Below are 16,409 nucleotides of genomic sequence, written 5' to 3'. Positions count from 1 at the left end.
GATTGCACCTGGGGCTAGTACTCTAAGACCAGGAAAAAAAATCTGACGCTGTCAATACTGCAGGTTTGAGAGCAAAGCATAATCATTAACTGGTGCACAAAAAGCTTTGGAGAACTTTTTATTGTTTAAAAATCATAACTGAAGCTTCAAAAAACGTACAACCCAACACATGTCCCAATTCCAGTCCCCTACTCCCTGGAGGAGAGCACAGGGCTACTCCCCCCATCTCGCTGCCCACATCACTAACCAGGACCCTGCCCTGGGGAGGCTGCCTGCCCGCCCTCCTGCCCACTGTGTGCTACGTCACCGGCTGGGGAGGGGCCCTGGGGTGAGGTGGGGGTGGCTGGTTCCCTGCACCCCTCAGCCCCTGCGTGTATGCAGTCTGTGAGCCGTGTGTGGAAAAAGGGGCCAGTTCCCTGGGCAAGGGACCCCGAAGGGGGAAGATAACGAGCCAATCCCCATTCGCCCACCCCTCCCCAGCCCCCCAGCTCAAGGGAAGCTGTCGTCATCATCCTCCGCCATCTCCTTGGCAAACTCCAAGTCCTGCTGCTCTCGCTCCCGCCGCTCCTGGGGAAGGGGGTGGGGAGGGCCGGGCTGCTGAGGACCAGCCGGGCTGCTGAGGACCAGCCGGGCTCGCTCCCTCAGTGCTTCACCCAGCCTGGCCCATCCCAAGGTCAGGGGCTACCAAAGCTTCAGAGCTGGCCCCGATCTTCCAGAAACTCCCCTCTTCCCTCTCTGGTTTCAGTCTTACTCAAAGAAGAAGGCAGCTTACCTCTGCAGACTCCAAGTCCTTGTTGTACGATTTGGGAGGAAACCTCATGGCCTGAAGCATAGCAGAGACGGGAGCAAGATGAAGAGGAGGCATCAACTTAACATTTATTGTGCTCCTTCTGTGTACCAGGCATTAGATATGACTAAGATAGGTTATTCACTCTCCAATTTAGTCTAGTGGGGGAGCCAGGCATGGAAACTAATTATTACATCACCAAGTGGTAAATACTAAAAAACAGAATTAGGAGGATCTGGAGGTATAAATGACCAACTCTCTCTATAGGGCTGGGAGGGGCACTGCAGTGAGGAGAAAAAGGAGGAAGAATGGACTAGTAGTGGGAATGGAGGAAAGGCATTCCAGGAGAGGAGTCAACTTGTGAAAAGGCCTGGCTGGGTTCAGTGGCGGAGAGGAGGATGAGAAAGCAGGAAGAGAGTAGGGGGAGCGGTCGTGGGAAGTGAGGCTAGAGGCCTGGGCACTGATCACCAAGGGCCTCGTGTGGCCTGTGGAGCACGGCATTTGGCTGATTTTACGCAAGGCAGCAATATCCCTGGTTTCCTGGGGGAAGGAGACCAGGAAACAGTTCGGCAGCCAAACAGCACCACCACCTAATTCAGTGCGTGACGTAAGGACTAACAGCCTTTTGCGGAACTAGGCCCCAGCCCTACCTTCCACACAGTTTAGACTTCCTGAGTGCCCTAACAGTGATCTCATTCAATCTCGCTGACCCTGCGAAGCAGGCAGGGCAGGTCATGTCTCACTCTCAGCTTCACAGAGTGGGAAAGAGGCTCAGAGAAGGTAAATGCCTCAAATTTGGACACAAATCTAGAACCCTGCACCCAGAATCCCTGTCTGGTCCTCCCTGGCAACCAGATCCTTTAAAAGCAACGGAAGGTGTTGTGAAGGTCCCACAAGCAAAGTGCTTTGCCCCCTCTGGGCCCCCTGCCCCGCCATTCAATGATTTTACAGAGATGGGCTGGGAACCAGGCCCAAACCAAGCCCATCTTCTCCGAGGAATCTCCAGGTGTGGAGGGAGGGGCGTGCTGCTGCCAAGCTCGCCTCTGCAGCCAAGGGCGTCTCACCTTGACGGACATGTTGTGGATATCTAGGCAGAAGGAGATGCGCTGGTGGAAGGCGAGCTGGGGCTCCCGGGTGGAATAGATATCAATCATCTCCTTGGACTGGACGTAGCCCTTCTCGTGGTTGATGCTGGCCTCAATGACGCCATCCCGGATGGCCTGCAGGTCCCCAGGGAGGAAAGTCACCAGAAAGCCCATCTTCTACGTCCTAGACCTTCCTGTCCCATCCCTTCATCCTCCTCCTACTCTCACACACTCACACACTGTCTCTCTCCGGCAACTTCTGAGTGTCACTGCAGGACCAGCACTCCCTGAAAGGCTATGCCACCGCTTCACCCACCCCCTCCGTGGCCAATCTCCATCCACTCCCACCCATGAACTAAGGCAGGAACAACCTGGGCCACTGCGGTGCCTGAACCAGCCCCACCTTGGCAACAATGAACTCTGCATCCTCTGGGCTGTCCAGCTGCAGCTTCTGGGCGATGTCGGCCAGGGAGATTCGGGAATAGGAGAGGCTGATCATGCGCACACCTGAAGAGGAAGCAGTGATGGGGTGAGCAGGGTGGGCACAGACCCTTACCTGCCCACGGGCACCCACAGGGTTGTCCCCGTCCCATAGAGAAGCCTAGTCTAGGTCCTGCTCTCCCAGGGGCTCCTCAGAGCCTGACCCATACCTGTCTTAATGACGTTGTGCCGCAGTCGGATGATGAGGGTATAGGTCCCATCTGCCTGAAACTTCTCCCCAAACTGATCCAGGACCTGGTTGAACTTGGCTAGGTTTCCTGTCCTGACAGCTGCAGGGGGGCAAGGAGTGGATTAGATGATGCAAATGGGTATACACATCAAAGAGGCCACAGTGCCAGAGGGTCTGGCAGGCTCCAGGAGGGGGACCAGCCTTACCTTGGGTCAGAAGGAAGTAGGGCATGAGCGAACGCTTGAGGGATGGCTGACGGAACTGTAGCCGGTCCGGGATCTCTCCCAGCAACAGCTCCACCACAATAAGAAGCTTGTGCACCTGGCAGAGTGTGACACAGGAACGCAGTGGGCAAGGAGCTCCACCAGGTGGAAGAGAATGAAATGGGGCTTTGATTCAGTCAGACATACTGAGAAATGGGAAAAGCGGCACTGTGATTAGGCCCATGGAGAGAGGAAAAAGCACTCAACACCTGTGCTGGGCACGGAATTGAAACCCCGCCTTTGGAGCCAGGCACTCAGCCCTAAGCTTCATTTCATTTGGCCAGTCAGTGCACACACCACTCTGAAAGGGCAACGCTCTGAAGTATAGGCCAGTTGGGCAGGCTCTGTGGCTCAGAAATGGTGAGGGAACAGGGCCTAGAGGCCTGGGGAATGGAATGGAAAGTCAGTCAAAGATGCCGGTTAAGGACACGGATGTTTCTGGAGGAGAGGAGGTGAACAACGTGTAGCACTAGTTATCTGGGTAGAGGCAGAAGCAGAGGAAAGGAGCCTGGCAGAACCTCGGTGAACGAGCTGCGTATGGACGTAGAAGGTTGGCTGGAAAATCGGGCCCTTCCTCCCTCCATAAAACCGTGCGGTATTTCTGAATAGTGCCTACCGTGGATACAGCGCCGTGTAAGGAAAACTACAGCGGAGGGGACAATGCCCAGCAATTAAGGAGCTTCCCACAAAGTAGGGGCGACAGAACACAGACAGCTGAATCACCCAACAGCAAGTGTCACGAGGGAGGTGAGGGATTAAAATGGGTAGTGGGTGATCATGCCCCTATCTGGGCAAGGGCTCTTCACCCCACCACATACACCCACGAGGCTGCCCTGTCCTTGAGTAATCTGTGAGTGAGGAGAAACCCACGTTAATATGTGCCTTAAGGATTCTGAAAAAGCAGAAAAAGGAGCGAGAACATTTCAGTCAAGGGAACAGGCTGGAACAGAGGCAGGCAAGTGCGAGGACACTCCTCGAGGGAGTATGGGGGCTATCAGGAAGGATGACTGGGGCCAGTCTGGGGACATGCAATCTTGAATGCCAGGCTGGTTTCAGAGATGGTGACAGAATGCTGAGGTCTAGTCTCCATTCATCAGCTAGGAAACGCTGGGCAACTGAGTCCTTGGTTTCCTCATCCCTAAAATGGGCATAACAACAATACTCCCTGGCCTGTCCACCTCACAAGACTTACGACACTCTACTGGGCAGGCAGTGGAAAGCAATGCAAGCGTCCTGGGCAAGGCAAAGACAGGCCTTGAGCTCTGCTTAGGCAGGCAGTTGTGTGGAACAAGAAATGTTAGTGGCTCGAACAAGGGCACTGGCAATATGAGAGAGGAGGCAAATACAAAAGACATGGAGGCAAATCAACAGATGACTCAGTGACGGGGAAGGAGGGGGAGAGGAGTCTGAGACGATCCCAAGGATCCCAAGAGCAGGAGGAAGGACTGGTGAGGGGCGCCCAGGGGGGTTTGTTCTGGACAAGCTGAGTGTGAGGGACTATCTATAAAGAGATGTGCGGTGGGAAGTTGGATTTGTAGGTCTGGTGCTCTGTGAACCCCCAAATTCATACATTCAAGTTCCTAACCCTCCAGTACCTCACAATGTGACTATATTTGGAGATAGGGCCTTGAAAAAGGTAATTAAGGTAAAAGGAAGTCATATGAGTGGGCCCCAATCCCACATGACTGGTGTCCTTATAAGAAGAAATTAGGACACAGACACGCACAGAAGGAAGACCATTGAAGACACTGGAAGAAGACGGCCATCAACAAGCAAAAGAGAGGCCCTCAGAAGAAACCAACTGTACTGACACCCTGATCTTGGACTGCTAGCCTTCAGAACTGTCACAAAATAAAATTCTGTTGTTTAAGCTACCCAGTCTGTGGTGCCTTGTTATGGCAGCCCGAGCAGACCAAGACAATCAGTAACAGACTTCGGTGAAGCACCACGGAGGGGAAACGTTGAGCTATGAAAGAAATAAGATCACCCAAGGAAAGAATGTGGACTTTACTCTGGACAGATAAGCTTTTGAAGGGTTCCACTGTGGACTCCTCTTTATGTCTCTCTTCACCATTCTCACCCTTCCCATTTATACCTAAAGCTAGCTTCTCCACGTGTGCTCTTTTTATCCCATTCCTTCCTGTCTCCTTGAAGGCCTTGGCCCACCACCTACTACTTAAGTCTCTCTGGGTGCAAAGTTCCCCCAACTCTGCTTCTTCTCCTCTCAAGCAGCCAAGCCATCTCTTTCCCAGCTCCCTTACCAACAGGCCATGGGCCAAAGACTTCAGTCCAGCTCCCTCTGCTCCTTTCTGCCACCTGGCTCCACCACAGAAAATTTTGAAATCTTACGCATCCACAGTAAAATCTGGTTTGAAAACACTGCTTTACCCCACAATGCCTCTCCTCTGGTACCTGACACAGTCTATATGTTAATTATTTGTATTTTTAGAAGAAACTTTAGTGTGTGCCTTATATTCTAAGCAATCTAACATCTTGAACATGTACCTTTGTGTCTGAAAAGCTGTTCTTTTCTGTGAAAATCCCACCCATCTTTCAAAAATCAGATCAAATTTAACTTTTTTCTTTAAGATCTCTTTAATTATTTGACCAAAACCAAATCTGGCTTTTTCTGAACTGCTCAACGGAAACGAACCAAATCTCCCACCACACTGACCCATCCTTGCAGCCTGTGCTCTAGGCAAGGGCTCTAGGAGGTGGATGTTGCATCAGGTAGGAGCAGAGGTTGGTAGTTGGGCAAGCTGGGTCCAAATTCTGGCTACCAGGCTCTGTGACTTTACACAAACTTTGAGTCAGTGTTCTTCTTCTATTTCTTCAAAGGCAAATACCATTTCTCATCCTTCTTTTCTATCCCTCACAATGCCTAATATCAAGATCAGCACTCAAAAAATATGTTGTGACTGACAGCTCTTAGGTGGCCAAGGTTTATCTCCGCCTGAGTCAGTCAGCCTTAGGGAGATTTTCTGGGTTCCCTAGCCACAGACAACATTGCTCCTTAACAGGCATGTGAAGGACCAGGTAAGAGCCTGGAGTTTATCAACACAATCCAGGCCCATGCCTGGAAGGACTGTAAGAAGTGCTGGGGAATGAGGAATATTCCAAACCCATCTATCAAGGAGAATATGCTGAACATGAACTGCTAGAGGTGCAGGTTGTGTCTGCTCGAAGTGCTCTGAACAATGCTGTGCCCAGACATCTGATGCAACCTTTCAGCTAATGAAGATGAAGAAAACTTTCCCTGGTCCCTCCTATAGGGAAACAACTACCGTGGTAGCAGGTGGGTAAGTGGCGAAGGGACGAGAACTGCAGCTCACCGTCTGTTTGAAGCCGACAGCTGTGTGCTGAGGAGCCTTGCGAAGGGCATTGGTCATTGTTCTCCGGGCCTCTGAGTACTCCAGCTGGATGGCTTTGATTCGCCCTGGGCGCAGAGAAGAGGAGAGTGGATCAAGAGAAGGGTGTCATCCAAACCCCCTGTAAACCAGAGTGCCAAACGGGCCTCAAGCACCGAGTGCACCACATTTTCAGAAAACGTGCACCAAGCGAGCCAACCTCTGACTTGGGGTTGGGCCCCTGCTCACCTGTGTAGTAGAGGTACCTTGCCCACTCGTTGTTGTTGGCCTGCTCGGGGAACACGGACTTGGACACCAGCTTCTCGGCCTGGTCGTACAAGCTGTAGTGCAGGTAGTTCCGCAGCAGGAGGTTCAGCAGGGTGGCCTGCCCATCCGCATCATGCCGAAGCGTGGCTGTGCGGAGCCGAGCATGCAAGAAGCTTCAAGAAGGAAAGAAAAAAGACGCCAAAGGCCTCAAATCACAACTCTTTGAACTGCCTCTGACCTCTCCATTCTCTCAACTCCTTAAAAAGTGATACAAACTGCTTTTCTGGTTATTCACTAAATGTGTGACTATTCTAGGTGCACAAAGAATGACAAAACTCTGCTCTCAGGGGACTAGCATTCTAGTGGGGGAACCAGACAATGATCATGATAAGCAGTGTATTATGTCACATGACAGAAGATGGTAGGGGCTATGGAGACATGAGGGTAAGTGCAACGGAGACCACAGGAGGTGAGGAGGATGGGGGTGATTTTAAACAGCTTGGTCAGCACAGGACTCACTGAAAAAGTAACAGTTAAGCAAAGCCTTGAAGGAGGTAGGGAGAGGAGGATTTGTGGCAGAGGGAAGAGCCAGCACAAAGACTGTAAGGCAGTGTGTGCCTGGATGCCAAGGAAGAGCAAGGAGGCCAATGTGGCTGAGAGAGAGCTGGGGGAGCAGTGGGAGATACAGTCAAGGAGGCAGGAACAGGGGCTGGATCAAGTCAGGCCTTATAAGCTGTCATGAGGACTTTGGCTTTTCTCTGAGGGAAGGGGTAAGGCACTGCAGGTTTTCAGCAGAGGAGTGAAATGTTTTCCAGCCTGTCCTTCTACCCTTGACCTACCAATGTCTTCCCTTGAGGTGGGGTGAGGAGAGCCTGGGGCAGTTCATACAGCCTGGTGGTTATCTCTGTTTCCTCATCTAGTATCAGTCCCTCTCTCAACCCCTCCATGGCCCAGGGCATGTTAACCATTACCCCAATTTTCTGCTGGGCACCTTTTATCTAACAGCTTAACTCTCTCTGCAAGTACACAGCTCTGTGGTAGTGACTGAGCACATCTCTGACCCCAGGGCCGTGCGAGACCCTTGGCCACCGGTACCTGCGCACCACATCCAGCTTGTCCAGGAACTCATAGACCCGGGCATGATAATAGTAACACTTTGCTGCCACGAGGTCCAGGGCCCGGCGGTTCTGAGTGCTGATCTTCTGCATCAGGTCATCAGAGATCTTCTGTGCCTAGGGAGGCAGCCAACAGAGAATCAAGTGGCAGTTCCTCAACAAGTTAAACATGGAGCTATCATATGAGCCAGCAATTTCCCTCCTAGGTATATATCCTAAAGAAGTGAAAACATGTTCACAGAAAAATCTGTACACAAATGTCCACAGCAGCATTATTCATAACAACCAAAAACTACAAACAACCCAGTGTCCCTCACCTGATGAAGGGATAAATAAAATGTGGCATATCCATACAATGGAATATTATTCATCCATAAAAAGGAATAGAGTACAGATAAATGCTACAACACGGATAAACCTTGAAAACATTAGGCTAAGTGAAAGAAGCTAGACACAAAAGGCCACACGTTATATAATTTCATTTATACAAAATGTCCAGAATAGGGTAAGTCCCTAAGAGAGAAAGTAGATTAGTGGTTGCCAGGCCTTGGGGTGAGGCGAGAATGAGGAGTGACTACTAACAGGTACGGTGTTTCTTTTGGGGTGATGAAAATGTTCTGGAATTAGATAGTGATGATGGTTGCACAACTTTGTGAATTTACCAAAAACCACTGAACTGTACACTTTAAAGCGGGTTCAATCACATCTAAAACAAAACAAAACAAAAACCAACCAGTTGGCAAGGCAAGGGAAAAACAAAATATGGAACTGAGGAGTGGGACCCGTCATTTCTTGAGTGTGTGCTTGGGACAGTGGCTGTGACTGACAAAGAAGTTGGCCCCAGCTGGAGGGAGTGGTGGAAGTGTAGTATCCAAAAGGGAGGCGTGCAGTCCCATAACAGCAGCTGCCATTTATTAAAACATTGTGAGAGCTTCCTATGTGCAGCTCATCATGCTAAGTAGTTTTAAACATATTACTTTATTTAGTACTAATGATAATCTTGTAAGGTGGACAGTGTTTTCCCATTTTATATACAGCTAGGAGAAATTAAATTGCCTAAGGTATAGCTGGGACCTGAACCCAGGTCTTTCTGTCTCCAAATCCCCTACTTTCCCCCAAAGAATCCACTATGCTGGCCTGCACCACAGACAGGTAGAGTGGCCACTGCCAGCCCTTTCCCACGGTGCCCGAGCAGGAGTTGAGGGGCTTCCCAGGATGTGGGGTCAGGCGCATTCTCACACGGGGGAAGCCTCGGGGATAGTTAGCAACCCAGTGATATCTCCATTTCTTCACTAGAGACAGCCTCCCCCGCAAACCCCTCGCACTGCCTGGGGCATGTTAATCACTGTCACTGGCCCTGGGTACCTCTTTGTAGCGCTTGCTGTTCATCAGGAAGATGACCATGAGGAGCTGGAGATAGGCTTCCACCTCGGGGAGGAGGGGCACCGACGCAGCTTTTCCTGTTCGAGGACGGAACTGTAAATCGGCTTCTGTGTCCATGGGCTGGGAGAGGATGTGAGTTACCATGGAAAAGCTAAGTCAGGTCAATCAGAATTTAGTGAACACTTACATATTTTAACAAATATTTATTGAGTGCCTGCGATGTGCCAAGATTTTTCTAGATGCTGGGGATACAAAATAAAGACGACACAATCTCTTCCCGAAGGAAGTCAAGGAGGCTGGTAATACAATACCTACAATAAGGGGTTACAGTAGTATAACAGACATCTTCACAGAAGATGATGGGCACAGAAGAGATGATCTAAGGATCCCTCAAAGAGCCTACAATCTAAGGAGAGAGATTAAATTACCATACCTGGAACCACTGCAAATTCTATCAGATACGGTTTAATGAGGAGATACAATTCTAGAGACGAGATCAAGAATAATGAGACAAAGGGCCGGCCCCATGGCTGAGTGGTTAAGTTCACGCACTCTGCTTTTGCAGCCCGGGGTTCACCAGTTCAGATTCTGGGCACAGACATACACAGCATTCATCAAGGCATGCTGTGGTGGCATTCTACATAGAAGAACTAGAATGACCTACAATTAGGAAATACAACTATGTACTGGAGCTCTGGGGAGAAAAAAAAAAAGAGGAAGACTGGCACAGATGTTAGCTCAGGGTCAATCTTCCTCATAAAAAAAAACAAAAAACAAAAAACACACTAATGAGACAAAATTTTTTTTGGTGGGAAAAGAGGAAATTGACATATACACCGTATTTCTTTTCAGATCTAGTCACCAAAACCGGAATAATGTGTTACAGTTAGCTCCAAAAGTGATCATGTTGGATGAATTTAGAAAAGTCAAGGTTAAAACTATTCCCGGTGGGGTTGGAGGATGGTGCTTTCCCCTTTCCAGACAATAAACTCTGCCTTGTTCCACCTTAAGGGATTTTCTGAGTTTTTACATCTATGTTCTCTTTTTTTTTTGAGGAAGATTAGCCCTGAGCTAACTACTGCCAGTCTTCCTCTTTTTGCTGAGGAAGCCTGGCCCTCAGCTAACATCCAGGCCCATCTTCCTCTACTTTCTATGTGGGACGCCTACCACAGCATGGCTTGCCAAGCTATGCCACTGGGCCAGCCCCTGAGTTTTTACATCTATGGAACAGACTGTAACATATGGGGTTTTACAGAGAGAAAGGTGGTGGAAGGGTCAATGAAGTCTGGGCAGGACCTGGACTATACCATGAATGATACGGAGGATTTTACAGCAGAAAGGAAAAGGAGAGGTCTCTCCTGGTGCAGAGGCCACTACCACCATCAGATTAACTTCAGTGGCATGCACTTTGTGCCAGGCACTGTTCTAACAGCTTTATCCCACTCCCCACAAGCCTCTCAGACCTGTTTATCACATTTAACAAATAAAGAAAAGGAGGCACAAGGAGGTTAGGTCATTGCCCAAGTCTCACAAGTACCAAATGGTAGAGTTTGGATTCAAATTCAACTATATCTCCAAAACCTGTGCTCTTAACCACTATTCTATATATCCTCCACGGTGAAGCTTTGGAGGCAAAGAGGAGGTGGCACCGCCTCCTAGAGCAAGGGAGATGTCACCCAACTGGAGGAGAGGGTCCATGCTGGGGGGCAGTGTGAAATGAGTTTGGCTGGAAAGGTCCTGATTCCCAGCTCCTTTCCCTGACTCAGAAGAATGACACTACAGGGCAGAAGGATGGCTCCCTTGTTAGTGGGCAGATGAGTAACAAAATGGGCTACTTCCCTTCACTACTCTGCTACAGCAGGTAATAAGACAGGTCTTTAGGATGGGAAACAACTATATCCTGGGGGTCCGAGATCAAGTCCTCTTTAAGTCAAGGCGACTTTATGCCGGCTTGACCCACCTACCTCTTCCAAGAAGGGTAGCAAGAAGTCTCGAGTGGCATTATTTGAGGTGAAGAAACCATGCACAGCCTTATACAGAACATAGTGGTTGAGGCGGCGTGATGTGGAAGGCAGCATCCGCAGGGCCCTTAGCACAAATCGAGGCTCCTTGCCTGAAACTGCTTTCTCCAGCTGTTTCACATGCTCCTTGATGTCTGTGGAGTACCAGAGGAGGAAAAAACAGTTACTTCCAAGTCTTCCTACTCTCCCATCACTCCAGGAAAGTAGCTCTAGGGAGTCTCTTACAAAGGGGCAGGATGTAGCCAATCACCTCTTTTGCCCTAATAAGTTAAGCAATACTTATGGATTCCATAGATTGACTTTAAGACATACTTAAGGGGCTGGCCCCATGGCCAAATGGTTAAGTTTGCCTGCTCTGCTTCAGCAGCCCGGGGCTCACCAGTTTGGATCGTGGGTGTGGACCTACACACCGCTCATCAAGCCATGCTATGGCACATCCCACACAGAAGAACCAGAATGACTTACAACTAGGATATACAGCTATGTATTGGGGATTTGGGGAGAAAAAAAAAGGGCGGGGGGCTGGGGAAGATTGGCAACAGATGTTAGCTCAGGGTCAATCTTCCTCACCAAAACAAGAACACTACCTACCAAAATGGAAGAAAAGAGCTACTACACCTTTCATTTAAAAAAAAAAAAAGAGACAACAAAAAATAAAGAGGGGGTGGGGGAAGGGGTAGAGAGTGACAGAGGAAGAAAGGAAAAAACGATGGAGAAACAAAGCAAACACATGAAGATTTATCACATTTCTAAATAGGAAAAGACTTTCTAAATGTAAACAATGGGAGAAATCGGCCCCCCCACACACAAAAGACTGATGACCTCAAGTTCATAAAAAATCCTTCTGGGGGTTGGCCCAGTGGCGCAGCGGTTAAGTGTGCACATTCCGCTTCGGCAGCCCGTGGTGGGGGAGCTCGCAGGTTCGGATCCTGGGTGCGGACATGGCACTGCTTGGCAAGCCATGCTGTGGCAGGCGTCCCACGTATAAAGTAGAGGAAGATAGGCACAGATGTTAGCTCAGGGCCAGTCTTCCTCAGCAAAAAGAGGAGGATTGGCAGAAGTTAGCTCAGGGCTAATCTTCCTCAAAAAAAAAAAAATCCTTCTGAGTAACTGTGTAAAAAAAAGAAAACTATTTGCAACAAATGTGACCAAAGATTCATATTCTTATTCTACAAAGAGCTTGTATAAATGGTTAAGACAAATAAAAATGAACACAGACAATACAAAAAGAGGAAAGACAAACAAGTAACAGATAGGAAAAACATATTTCACTGGGATTCGAATAAGTGCAAATAGAAACATTTTTCAACTAATAAATTAGTAGCATTTTTAAAATAACAGAGTACAGGGGCCAACAGGACATTTCTGCTGGTATAATGTAAACCGGAACAGCTTTTCTGGACAACACTTACCAACCTTAAAAACATTTACCCTTTTGATTCAGCCATATAGAGAATCTATACTGAAGAAATACTTATAAAAGTAAATTAAAAACGGGCACAAAGATGACTGTCACAAAGCTATTTACAATAGAAAGAAACCGGAAACAGATGTTCAAGAATAAAGGGATGCAGTCAATTGGTAGCTTCTTAGCTACCTGTGTATACTTAGCACAGGATGCCTGGGTCACATTAACGATAGAATAATAAGAGCTAATATTTACAGAGGGTTTACTATGTGTTCACCACGTACTAAGCACAGTTCTATGCATTTTAATCTTCACGACAACCCAATGAAGTAGGTACTATTACTCTCATTTACAAAGATCAAGAAACTAATTCCAGAACTTGTAATCTTAACCACTACATCAGGTATTCAATAAATGTCTCTGGAATAAACTGAATGCTCACTAGGTTTATGGACATGTTAAATGAAAACACACAAAATCATCTGTATTTAGTTATGCCTTGTTCCAAACTGTAGATAACTCAATCTCAATTATGAGAAAGCACAGAAGAATTTCACAGGAAAAAATGTTAACCATGGTTGATTTTTTTCCCTGCTACTTAAGACTTCTCATATTTTCCAAAATTTCTAAAATGAACATGAGTGACTTTATAATAGAAAATGGTGTTTAAAAGAAACCTATGCACATACGCAGTAAGTAATGCTGAGTGGCACCTCTGCCACTGGCCGACGTTATTTTAGGTAAAAGGCTCTTTATTAGATATGATCCTGTGGCCCAACTTTAGAGGAGGAGCTGATGCAGTCAACACTATCACATCCTCAAAAGCGCCATCCAGAAGCATAGCTTTGCTTATCTCAATGTCTTTGAGCTAGTTTCTCATACAGCTAAGTAGAGAGAAAACCCAACAGTCAGGTCCCACTTGATCCAGAACCGGGAAAACAGCCCCAGGGGGACGTTGGGAAGCTCTCATTTTACCCACTCCAAATGTGGGCAGGATGCTCTAAGCAGGAAGAGTGACATATGAACTCGGAGGAACAAGAGAACGCTAGAAAACTGGGAACGGACACCTGGGAAAAAAGAAACGGCGGGACTGGTATATAGTTTAGGTCCAAGGTGAGTATTGGGAATTCAAAGAAACGATGACAAAAAGTTGAAAGTGTGTATGTGTTTAAACCGTTTAGAAACAGGAGTAAGAGCTTGAAAGCAGAGGAAAAAAGCAAAGGGGTCGTTTGGGCACCGTAATTAGAGAAATAAGGAAGCAAGACACTAAATAGAAATGGTTCTTTCAGGGGAGTTTGTTAAAGGTAACCAAGACAACGGAAACTTCTTGTACACTCTCAGAACTCAGGGGCCAGTATTCTGCGTCATCCTGGCTCCCTCTACACACACAAATACGCACAACCACTGGTTTCTAGAGGGATCAATCATATATCGGTCAGAGGGGAGGGCTTAGAAGAGGGAGTCTACAGACCCAGCGAGACCTAGTTCTAGTTGCAACCCCAGGTCAGGGGAGGGGGTGTGTGTGAAGGGAGGAGTCCCGAGCCTGGAGAGGTTGTTATTGGGTCTGGGGTCGGGAGTGTCCGGGTAGCGGAGGCGGGCACTAGCGGTGATCCTAAGGAAGCGGGGATGGTGGAGGCTTGCGTCACCGGGGCGCTGTCACCCGTGATCACGGCACGTCCCCGGCCCGGGTTCTCGTACCCTCCAAGGTGACAGTGTCCAGCTCTCTCTGGGAGTGCTCAGCCGCCGCCGCCGCTGCCTTGCCGTCGGCCTCCCCCGTTGACGCGCCACCCGTCGCCGCCTCCTCTTTCATCTCCACGTCCTGGGGGGCCGGGGGCGGCGGTGGTTCTTGTTCCCCTCCGCCGGGCGGCGGCTTTGCCTTGTCCGCGCCGCGGCGCCGCGCCGAGCCCTCCTGCTTCATGGCACCCGCGGTCGCGGCCTAGTCCGGAGACCGAGGCCGGGGCCTCGAGTGAACGCTCGCACCAGAGACCAGGAACTGAGCCGGGATGCACACGAGCGCGGGCTCGCTCGCGTCGGGCCGCACGATGACGGAGCAGCTGCAAACCCCTTCCCGGCGCTAGGCCTTCTGGGAAACGCCAGGCCCGGCGGGCCGATGGCCGAGTCAACAAAGGGGAAAGAAATCAACAGCCGAAGTGCAGGATGGAGGCGGATTTTCGAGGGAGGAGCGGGGAGGAGCCTGTAGGGGTTCATGGGGCTTTCTTTGGAGTGCCTTAGTGTATTGATTTTCTTTCACGTTCCTCTCGAGTGCATTTCCGGGCATGTCCACAAGAGGTCCCCTCAGGCTCCAATCTGGGTTGCACCAGACTCTAAGAGCGCCTCACCCAGCGTGGAGTGGCTTGGGCCTATGGGAGCGCAGGGTGTGATGGCGGGTTTCTTGCCCAAACTCGTTCTATTTGCCCCCTGCTGAGGTTGCCTTTTTGAGTTCCGAGAGTGTTGTGCTCAATGGCGGTCCGATGCTTCCGGCTTGAGGGAAATAAAGAAGCTGCGAAAGAGGGATGTGGAGCTAGGCTGTTGGGCTTAAAATAAAACCAAACTAGAGAGTAGGAAGAACCCTGTGGGATTCAGACCTTCTTGTTAGATTTTAGCTAGTGCTGAAAAGAAGGCATAAAATCTTTGCAGCCTGGGAGTGCGGAGAGGGGGAGGGTCCGTTTGTGTACAGTCACTCCAGTTTAATAAAAGATAGGGGCCGACCCCATACGGCCCAGGGCTTGCACGTTCAGGGGGAGGAGCGAGAACAGACAGCTCCAGAATATAGTCTGCTGGAAGCTGTTTTCTGGGCTGCTGTGTACTGTGGGGCCAGAGGAAAGAGGGTGTAAGCCCCCATTGGCAGAGGCTTCAGGGAGTCCGTTGGGGTGCCTGTACTGCATCCAGACAGACACTAGTGAAATGGGGATCAGAATAATAGTGTACCTAAGGAGAGCCTGAGAATCTCCCAGGGGAGGGAGATTGGACCAGAAACCGTGTCCGCGTATTTTTCAAAGGAGTTTTCCAGTGATTCTGCAGGAGGAAGACACAGGTCGCAATTTCTTAAGACACAAAACAAAAACTCCCTCCCTATCTTGGAACTTTTATCCCTTCCATAAATGAAAGTCCTAAGTTTTAGACCAGGTCAGACTCTACAAGACAATCTAGTCCTGTTGTAAGGTCCTAGAGGGCAGAGAATATGTTTTGACCATATTCTCCTTTATATAGAGAGAAGATATTCTTTGTATCTTCCTTTTCATACTATCGCAGCAAATAGCTCCTTGCACTAAACAGCCACTTGCTAAATGGAAAAATGTGTGCTCTAGTTTTAGGAAATTGCCTTGACCAATGCCTCCCTAACTGCCCCTAGGGCTGAGGGACAGATAACAGGACTTTTGAATCATCACTGAAATAAACTCATTAAAGCCTCTTCTAACACCGTATCTGCAACTGAAGGTGGGCGAGAATGGCAGAGGAAGAAAACAGACAGCCTTGCTGTTCATCCTTATGAAGTTACCCTTCTGGCTAGTTAGGGTGTTAGCTCACTTCTTTACTAAGTTTACGTCACAAGAGAAAAACAATCAAGTCAGCAGATCGCTCCCCAGTATGTCCTTGAGTAATAGAGTGAGATGTTGGAAGGTGCCCCAGAATGGGGGATGGTGGCCTAACACAAAGCTTTTGGCACGGGCTCATGAATTCTTGGTGAGTGAGGGAACTAGTCTGGGCAGGGGGTGGCTAAGAAGGGGGAGAGTCTGCTTCCTGGGGCCAAAAACCTGGGAGAAATTATTCCACCTATAAAACTATTCTATAAGAGATTGGTGAAAGATGTTAAAACTCAGCTTTAGGCAGAGGTGGATGGTATGAACCTAGCAGTTTTATCAGATTACAAGATCCATATTTGCAGGTCCGTCTGCCAAGCCTACCCGCATCACTTCCTCCCACAACCACCCTGACTGAGGGCAGAAGAGGGAAAGGTGAAATAAGAAGAGAATATCACAATTACTTTTCAAAAGTTTTGGGTCAGTCTTTTTTTGGAGTACTATTTTTGTTAAGATCTATCTGCACTTTCTATTCAATAGAC

The 16,409-nt window shown here is 48.9% G+C and overlaps 1 protein-coding gene across 1 annotated transcript; it reads right to left on the bottom strand.

Annotated features, from left to right (window-relative positions):
- Positions 1-104: 104 nt before the first annotated feature.
- Positions 105-14,422, bottom strand: PSMD3 (proteasome 26S subunit, non-ATPase 3). Its single transcript, XM_046675686.1, has 12 exons — positions 14,045-14,422; positions 10,882-11,072; positions 8,900-9,037; positions 7,515-7,651; positions 6,402-6,592; positions 6,138-6,241; positions 2,749-2,863; positions 2,523-2,642; positions 2,276-2,379; positions 1,852-2,007; positions 773-823; positions 105-567 (listed from the first exon to the last, which is right to left on the bottom strand). Exons 1-12 carry the CDS (start codon positions 14,262-14,264, stop codon positions 490-492), a joined length of 1,605 nt encoding a protein of 534 aa, XP_046531642.1. The 5' UTR covers positions 14,265-14,422; the 3' UTR covers positions 105-489.
- Positions 14,423-16,409: the final 1,987 nt, after the last annotated feature.

The sequence above is a fragment of the Equus quagga genome, chromosome 11, assembly GCF_021613505.1.
Source record: "Equus quagga isolate Etosha38 chromosome 11, UCLA_HA_Equagga_1.0, whole genome shotgun sequence".
NCBI lineage: Eukaryota > Metazoa > Chordata > Mammalia > Perissodactyla > Equidae > Equus > Equus quagga.
This window is presented reverse-complemented; position numbering and strand designations above follow the sequence as displayed.

What these genes read in the sequence shown, in the direction of transcription:
- PSMD3 (XM_046675686.1), bottom strand. Translation starts at nt 14,264, where the DNA reads ATGAAGCAGGAGGGCTCGGCGCGGCGCCGCGGCGCGGACAAGGCAAAG. An exon ending in ACAGCAAGCGCTACAAAGAG is followed by an intron (nt 7,652 to 8,899) that starts GTACCCAGGGCC and finishes CTGCCTCCCTAG; the next exon opens with GCACAGAAGATCTCTGATGA. An exon ending in CTGTCGGCTTCAAACAGACG is followed by an intron (nt 2,864 to 6,137) that starts GTGAGCTGCAGT and finishes ACACTCTGCCAG; the next exon opens with GTGCACAAGCTTCTTATTGT.